At 40.7% G+C, this 9,235-nt stretch overlaps 1 protein-coding gene across 1 annotated transcript; it reads right to left on the reverse strand.

Annotated features, from left to right (window-relative positions):
- Positions 1-7,424: 7,424 nt before the first annotated feature.
- LOC131014258 (CRIB domain-containing protein RIC6-like) lies at positions 7,425-9,235 on the reverse strand. Its single transcript, XM_057942170.1, has 4 exons — positions 8,634-9,235; positions 8,455-8,555; positions 8,284-8,386; positions 7,425-8,102 (listed from the first exon to the last, which is right to left on the reverse strand). Exons 1-4 carry the CDS (start codon positions 8,701-8,703, stop codon positions 7,750-7,752), a joined length of 627 nt encoding a protein of 208 aa, XP_057798153.1. The 5' UTR covers positions 8,704-9,235; the 3' UTR covers positions 7,425-7,749.

The raw sequence follows: 9,235 nt of genomic DNA on the forward strand, positions 1-9,235 counted from the left end.
CTTCATACACTCCATTTTGTTTGCTTTTCTCCATTTCTGGTTTTTTTTTTTTTTTATCTGACTCATCTTTTTGGCTTTTCTGTTTTTTTTTTTTTTTTTTTTTTTTTTTGCATTAAACTATATACATATGTACATGCTTCAACTTCTACCACCTTTCAAGGATAGTAACGTTTCAGGAACTTGCCATTGATAGGCCCAACTCTGACGTTGTCATCAGAAAGAAGCTTGTATGCTCCGTTTGTGTAGACTTCCTTGACAACATATGGGCCATCCCACCTTGATATGAATTTGTTTCCAACACGATGAGTGACAACGATTGGCCTCCTCACAGCGAGGACCAAATCTCCAACTTGAAAAGAACGCACTCGCACCGTCTTGTTGAAAGACTTTGAGAGGCGAGCTTGGTAGCATTCTAACTTTTACTGAGCTTCCAACCTTTTCTCATCTAGAGCTTCGAGTTCCTCCAGACGCAGACGTGCATTTTCTTCTTCAGTTAGCCCTTCCTGAATGGCCATTCTCAAAGAGGGAATTTGTTGCTCGAGAGGAATGACAGCTTCAACTCCATATACCAAAGAGTAAGGCGTTGCCTGCGTAGGAGTTCTATAGGTGGTTCGATATGCCCACAATGCTTCCCCAATACGTTCATGCCAGTCACGCTTTGATTTTGAAACAATTTTCTTCAACAGATTGCACAAAGTCTTGTTGAATGCCTCAGCCAACCCATTTGCCGGTGCATTATACATCGATGACTTCCGTTGCTTGAAGCCGAATTTTTCACAAAGCTTATTTATCACCGTGTTGCTGAAAGGTGTTCCATTATCAGTTATGATGTAGCGAGGAACTCCATAGCGATAGATGATGTTGGTCTTGATAAACTCAGCAACGGTCTCTTTCTTCACTTCTCTTAATGGTATCGCCTCAGCCCACTTGGAGAAGTAATCGGTCGCTGCCAAAATGTATAAATGCCCCCCTGATGATTTTGTCAATGGACCAACAACATCCATGCCCCAAGCATCAAAAGGCCAGGATGCAACTGTGGGGTGTAGTGGCTCGGGTGGCTGATGAATCAGATTCGCATGAAATTGGCAGGCTTGACATCTTTGCGCATAATCCAAACAATCCTTCACCATAGTTGGCCAGTAGTAGCCCATCCTTTTGATTCGGAAGTGCAGCTTTGGACCTGACTGGTGAGCACCGCAAATGCCAGAATGCGCCTCTTCCATGGCTTTAGCAGCTTCCTCACTACTTAGGCACCTGAGAAATACTCCATCAAAAGACCTCCTATAAAGCGTCCCTTTGAAGAAAATGAAACGAGTGGCGCGCCGTCGGATGTCAACCTTTCGACGTGGATCATTTGGTAATTTATCATACTTCAAGTAATCGACCAACAGCTGGCGCCAATCTTCCTCCTCAATTTCGAAGACCTCAACAAGATGACTTTCAATTTCTTCACATTTCTCTTCTTCAAAAATAGGTGGTATAACCCATCTTTCACACACTGGAATTTGAATTTCGCCACTGATCATAGCTATAGTAGACGCGAGTTTAGCCAAGGCATCTGCTTGCTTATTTTCACTTCTTGGAACATGTTCGATTTCCACATCTCCAAGCCACTCAATGATCTTGCGAGCATACTTGACGTATGGTAATAATTCAGGTTTCTTCACTTCATACAGTCCCAGTATTTGATTAACCACCAATTTAGAATCACCATATACTTTGAGGTGAGATTGCTGCATATTCAACGCCATTTCCAAACCGAGGATCAGAGCTTGATATTCTGCTACATTGTTAGAGCAATTCTCAGTTAGAGTGAAGGAAAATGGCAGCACTTGACGTTCTGGTGTCACGAACACGATCCCGGCACCAGCACCTTCTTTATGAGATGCTCCATCGAAAAACATCCACCATGGTAGGGCGACATCGATTACAAGTGCATCTTCATCCGGGAGGTCATCACTTAGCTCTCATTCAGCCGGAATTGGGTGGTCTGCTAAGAAGTCTGCCAACACTTGTCCCTTCACAGCCTTTTGAGGAACATACACAATCTCAAATTGTTGCAGTTGGAGGTACCAACGTGCAAGCCTGTCAGATAAAACAGGTCTTGACATCACAAACTTTAAAGGGTTTGCCTTGGATATAAGGCGGACAGTGTGAGCTTGGAAATAATGCTTAAGCTTTTGGATGGAGAAAATCAATGCCAAACACAGCTTCTCAATTGGAGCATATTTCAACTCATTTGGTGTCATTGTTCTGCTCAAGTAGTATAATGCATTCTCTTTTCCACCTTCATTTTCTTGCGCAAGCAGAGCTCCCATGGATCGTTCTTGAGCAGCAATATACAAAATCAAGGGGCGTCCTGGCACAGGTGCTGCTAATACAGGAGGCTGCATCAAGTAAGATTTGATATTCTTGAAAGCATTTCTACATGACTCATCCCACTCGAATGGTATACCCTTCTTCATAATTCGGCTAAATGGTTGACACCTTCCAGCTAAATTTGAAATAAACCTTCGTAAGTATGCTAACTTCCCTTGCAAACTTTTCAGGTCATGGATATTTCGAGGTTCGAGCATTTTTAGTATGGCATCAATCTTTGCTTGTTCAATTTCTATCCCTTGATGGCGAACGATGAACCCGAGAAATTTGCCAGACTTGACACCAAATGCGCATTTTAGTGGATTCATCTTCAACTGATGTTTTCTCAATCGCTCAAAAACCATTCGTAGATCTTGTAGGTGATTACTTTGTTTCTTAGACTTAACCACCAAATCATCTACATAGCACTCAACATTTTTGTGAAGTATATCATCAAATATCTTCTGCATGGCTCTTTGGTAAGTGGCACCGGCGTTCTTCAACCCAAATGGCATCACTTTGTAGCAATAGATTCCTTTCGGGGTTCGAAATGCTGTTAACTCTTCATCATTTGGTGACATGCGAATTTGATTGTAACCGGAAGATCCATCCATGAAGGTTAATGCTTCATGTCCAGTTGTGGCATCGATCATCAATTCGGCAATTGGCAATGGAAAGTCATCCTTGGGGCATGCTTCATTCAAGTCCCTGAAGTCAACACATACACGAATTTGCCCATTTTTCTTTCTCACTGGAACAATGCTTGAAATCCATGTTGGGTATTTGACTTCTCTAATAAACCCCACATTGATGAGTTTGTTCACTTCAGCCTCAATTAGAGGAACTAATTCTGGTCGGAATCGGCGCTGGGCCTGCTTGACTGGTCGTGCATCCTTTCTAACGGCTAAATGATGAACAGCTATCTTGGAGCTCAACCCCGGCATTTCCTTATAAGACCATGCAAAGATGTCTTTGAATTCTTTGAGCAATTCGATATATGAGTATTCCTCATCAACAGTCAACAACGCGCTGATGTAAGTGGGTCGTGGATCTTCAATAGTGCCCAAATTAATTTCTCTCAATTCATCAACAGTAGCCTTAACTCCTTCTTCAAACTGTTGAGGAGCTATTTCAGCGTCTTCTTCTTCGACAACCACTTCTTCACATGAGGTGATATGGTTTGATGTAACAATATCTTCGCAACGCTCTTGACCTTGAGTAGTATGAGAAATTGGATTGTTAGCACCATTAGTAATGTAGTAAGATGAAGCCACACTCTCTCTATCTTCATCGTCTTCGGCATCCCGTGTAAAGATGATTGTCTTCATTTTGGCTTTCAATTCTTTTCCACATGATATGAGCAAAGTGGTACACCTCTTCATACGAGAAGGAATCGAGCTCCTTAGCTTTTCTGTTATGTCCAATTCATTGGCCCCTTTTGTCACGTCCTTTTTCCATGACTTGCCTTTGCCAAGCCTTTTAAAGACAGATATTCGTTGAGCTTTTCTTTCATCCAATCTTTTGAAAACAGAAACCCTTTGGGTTCTCCGATTGCTTGAAGATTTCGGGATTTGTTTGGTGCTAGCATAGTTAGCAGTGGCTCTCTTGATGGCAATACGAATGGGGCTTTGCACCATGTATCCCAAGCCTGCCTTGGGATTTTGGCTTGTATTAGCAGTTTTTCTCACATGAGACTTTGACGTGAAGCTTTCTTGGGGATTGTATCCAGCATTCACAAGGAGTTTGTATGCCTTCGGACCAAAGTGTTTTAAGAGTTCTTTGTTTGAGAGATCTCCATGTTCTGTGGCGCCACTTTGCTTTGGTTGGACAAAATCTTTGAGTGACTGAGGAATGGGCTTTTTGGCATCAATCTTAGTCAAAGGGATGGTGAAACCTTCCATCTTTGGGCGAGATTCTTTCTCTTGGCGGGATCCTGACTCCTCCTGTGGTACATCCCTTTCCACCATTGTTGCTTTAGTTCTTCCCAAATAGAATTGAGCATCGGCGAAATGTGACTCTGCTTCTGTGAAAGGTTTGTGATCACCAACCACTTTTCTTACGGTGCCATTTTGATAGTATTTGAAGCATTGATGCAATGTAGAAGGAATGACACCACTTTCGTGAAGCCATGGTCGACCCAGAAGCATGTTGTAGGATGTCCTTGCATCAATCACATGAAGCAACGCTGTGGACTCCATGTCCTGCATCTGCAATCGCAGCCTTATAGTTCCAAGAGCTCTTTGCCCTTCATGGTTGAAACCTTGAATCATCAATCGACTGTTTGACAGCTCTTCTGCTTGGATTCCCAATTGCTTCAAAGTCCTTAGTGGCAAGATATTGACTGCCGAGCCTCCATCGATGAGAATTCGATTGACCTTTTGCTCCTGTGTATAACAACTCACGAACAATGGCCTGTTATGAGGTTCGAATCCAAGTTGCAAGTCTTCATTGGAGAATGTGATTCCCAATGCATCATCGCCTTCTTCCATGTTTATTTCAGGTTCTTCATCTATTTGGTTGGATGTATCATACAGGGTTCCAATACCTTCTATTATGTCATTCAAGTCGGTGGAGACCATATTTACAGTATTAGCGTCTTCTTCAAGAGATATTTTCCCTTCTCGGGCTAACCGCATGACCCTGTCTTTGAAGATGAAGCAATCATGTATGGGGTGCCCAACCAGACGATGGTATTTGCAATAATTTGGATCGTCTGTCCTCCCTGCTTCATTTGGTCGCTTCATTTCTGGCAACTCGATAAGCTTTTCTTTGAGCAGGTCATCAAAAATTCCTGAAACATCAGAGTCTAAGAAAGGGTATTGCTTTTGTTGCATTTCTTTCAAGGTAAGTCTTCTTTGCCCCATGTCTCGGGAAGAGTTCTGATTGTCTCGTGGAGCATTCTGGTTGTCTTCCTGATTAACTTCTTTCTTTAGAAATTTCACAGAAGTTGCTTTCACTGCCATAGATTCCTTCTTTGGTGCTTTGTCATATGGTTTTCCTCATTTCTTGAATTCTGGCTTGAATTTGCTAGACTCCTGGATTGGTGGTCCTTCGATCCCTCTTGCCATCATGCTCAACTCCATATCATGAGCTCTAGTGGCTAGTTCCTCGAATGTTCTTGGCTGGATTCCTCGCAGAATATATTGCAAGCCCCAATGCATCCCTTGAATACACATTTCGATGGCAGATGATTCAGACAATCGATCCTTGCAGTTGAGACAAAGGTTTCTCCATCGGTTGATGTAGTCAATGACTGGCTCTTCTTTGAATTGACGTGAACTTGTGAGCTCCACCATGCTGACAGTTCTTCTAGTGCTATAGAAGCGGTTGAGGAACTCATGCTCCGGTTGTTCCCAACTATCAATTGAGTTTGATTCTAAGTCGGTGTACCAATCAAAGGCATTACATTTCAATGAGCGAACAAACTGTTTGACCAAATGATCTCCATAAGTACCAGCGTTGTTGCACGTTTCAATGAAATGAGCCACATGTTGTCTTGGATTTCCTTTGCCATCAAACTGTTGAAATTTTGGTGGTTGATAGCCAAGAGGCATCCTCATACTGTCAATTCGCCGAGTATATGGCTTGGAGTAAGTTAACGATGACTTGGAGCTTCCATCGGAGTTATTCTTCATTGTTGCTTCGATGAACTCTTTGAGTTGGTCAATGGGAATGAGGCCACCAGACGAGAAGAGAATGTCTTTTCCTGAAGGCCTTTTTCCATCACTCTTTGATTTGTCTTTGGAGATTTCTTCATCGTTATTCTCTTCATCTTCTTCGCTTTCTTCGCCTTCCCTATCGTTGTTGGCGTGGCTTGAATCTCCTTTTTCTCCTTTAAGCTTTGCAATCTGGGCATCTTGCTCTTGGATGTGCTTGGTTAGAGATTCAACCATCTTTGTCAAGTTCAAGAGTTGTTCCTCCATGGTGGAAGTGTTTGTCATCATGACACTTGCATGGAGTTGATAATTTTCAGTGGGGAATGTGAAGCTTCTCTCAAAGTTGTCATCTTCTTCATGGATAGATGGAAGACGGGAGGTCGACTTGGACACCTCTTGCATCAATTTTGCTTTGCTTCGTGTGATCACACCGATGCTTTCCGAAGAACCTTTAGATGAAGCTGGAGCAGTTGCATTTGGTTGAATGGACATTGTTCAAGATTTTTGGTGAAGAGTAGAGATGAGAGGTAGAGATGTCCCACCGGGCGTGCCAAAATTTGTAAACACAAATTTTTTGTATTTCAATTTGATAAAATACAAAACGCGTTACAAAGATAATTTGATAGATTTGAAGATAGATTTATGCGGGTTGCAATCTCTAGTTAATCCTCTGATTCTTCTCTTCCATTTGATTCTTGAACAAACTCGAAGGTTATTGAAATACTTGATTTGATGACGTCAATCCAAGGGACTTAAGTCATGATTTTGGATTGAACGTTGAACTTGATTTGATTTGAGAACATTCTTAGAATTTGTAAGAATGCCTTGAAGCTTTCGAACTTGATTTGAGGAAGATCGTTCTTGGAATTTGTAAGAACGCCTTGATCACTTGAAGATTTGAAGAAATACTTGAACGCTTGAAGATTTCGAAGGATACTTGAAGATTTGAATGCTCAAATACTTGAAGATTCGAAGAAGACTTGAACGCTAGATAGAATTCTTCAAGATACTTGAATACTTGGAAGAATACTTGAACTTTCCAATTCTTCGCCTCTTTCAACTTGTAATACTAGAGAGAATTCTTTGTGCTCTTCGATCTTCCACTCCTTCACGTCGTCATTTATGAGCTCCCAACACCTCTATTTATAGATTTTAGAGATGGGCTTCATGGGCTTTATGGGCTTTGGGCTTCCATGTATGGGCTTTAGGGCCTTAGGTGTCCATAAGCCTATTAATTCATTTATGTTAAATATTAATTATATATATCTATTTAATTAGGAATAAAATCCCATTTAATAAAATAGAAAATATAATTGAATATTTAATTCATGAATTTACACGTGGCACGATTTAATTCGACGACAAATTTAATTGTCTACAAGTGTACTCAAAAAAGAAGAATAAAAGCAGTTGAGAGATGAGAGTGTTATGCCAAAATACAATGGCAATTACATTATAAAAATGTTGCTAGATATACTAGTTGGTGTCTCCAATTCTATGGCAGCCCAGCCCTTGTACACATCTAAGGAAACATCCCCAATCATAACAACATAAGAAGAAAAACAAAAAAGAAAAAATGAAAATTTTCTAAGGATCCATGATTTACCATCGATAAGTTGAATTTTTATCCCTTGGTGTAATTGAGCTAACTATGGGCAAAACATAGGGCAATGGATCACAAAACACAAAAAACAAAAACAAACATTATTGTTATTGTTATCGTTGAGGAACATGGTCAGTTGGTTGGGTTTGAATCCAAATCCGAATTCTTGACCGACGATTCACCATCGGCGGTGGGATCAGCGTTGGCCCTCGACCGCGGGCGCGTGGAGCCGGCCGTCCCGTTGGACTCCCTCGACTTTTTTCTGCGCGATTTGCGGGCCGGGTCCGGGACGCCCGGGTCCGATGGATCCCGCGGGTTCGACTTCACGCTCCCTTCCGATGAGTCCTTTGAGTGGTTCCTTCTCTGCTTCACCTTATTCGGATCTCTCTGCTTCTTCGGAGACGACTCGCCGCCCTCGCTGCGCTTCGACGATCTCGGCACGTCGGGGAGATCCGCACTTCTGTTACTTCTCTTGGTGTTTGCATCTGTTAATTAACACACATCCATCACCTTGTATATGCTAATGCTTCAACATATATTAGGCTTAGCAACCAAAATAGAAATAAAATGAAATGAAATAATATTGGCCTCCAAGTTCGAGTGTTCCATCGCGCGGTTTTTATTTATTTATGTAATTTATCAAAAGAAAATGAAATAAAATAATACCTTCAGATACCCATTTAATTTCAGGCTGATCACCTTTTTCTCCGGCAGTTGGGGGACCTAAAGGTGCAGAATGAAGACCTGGCGATCCACTGAACTGATTCATCTGCAAAATCAAAATTATTTCAATAACGCCTAAATGTATATTAGTATATAATAATAATATAATTATACCCAGCTTGGGGAATCAACTTGAGGTCCATCCCATCCTATATGAGCTACATGCTTTACATCTGTGGGGAAACCAATCTGTATGTCGTCTTCTTTTTCTTCCTCTGCATCCACCAAAATAAATTAAATGAAAATTCTGATAAATAAGTAAAATAAATAGTTATGTTTCATAAAATACTGACCAAAAATCTGGGAAATGTACTTGAAGCCTTTGAAAATGCCCTTCATCTTAGGCTTAGATGTCGTCGTCATCTTTGTGTCTAATTAAAATTTATGTATTTACAGCTTTTTTTCGTTGTGTTTTTTTTATGTATATGGATATGAATTTTTGGTGGTTTGATTCAAAGAAAAATATGAATTGGATATTTTTCAAAGTTAAAAGAAGATATTAAAACATGAGCCAAACCAACCCCTTCTTTGTGAGGAAACTCAGTTTTTATCCCATGTAAATACGGGAGAAAATTCACTCAGAAATCGATCTTCAAACAAAAAATAATAATTATAATGAAGATCAAAAAAGAAGAAGCTCGAGGAAGATCAGAGAAAACACTCAAACATCTGAATTTCCTCTCAGGGTGGTTTGACTCTTTCTTTAAAATTTATTTTTTTATTTCCTTTTTGTATGGGTGGATAAAAAAGGATAAATGTATGTAGAAAAAAAGAAAAGAAAAAAAAAGATAGGGATTCCACGATGGGAAAGACGAAGGTGTTGATGCAAAATAAACCTTTCATTTTTCAGTGGCGATGAATTGTTGAGACAGAGCCACTCCACCCTCGAAAATTT

This window comes from Salvia miltiorrhiza, chromosome 3 (genome assembly GCF_028751815.1).
Source record: "Salvia miltiorrhiza cultivar Shanhuang (shh) chromosome 3, IMPLAD_Smil_shh, whole genome shotgun sequence".
NCBI classification, from domain to species: Eukaryota; Viridiplantae; Streptophyta; class Magnoliopsida; order Lamiales; family Lamiaceae; genus Salvia; species Salvia miltiorrhiza.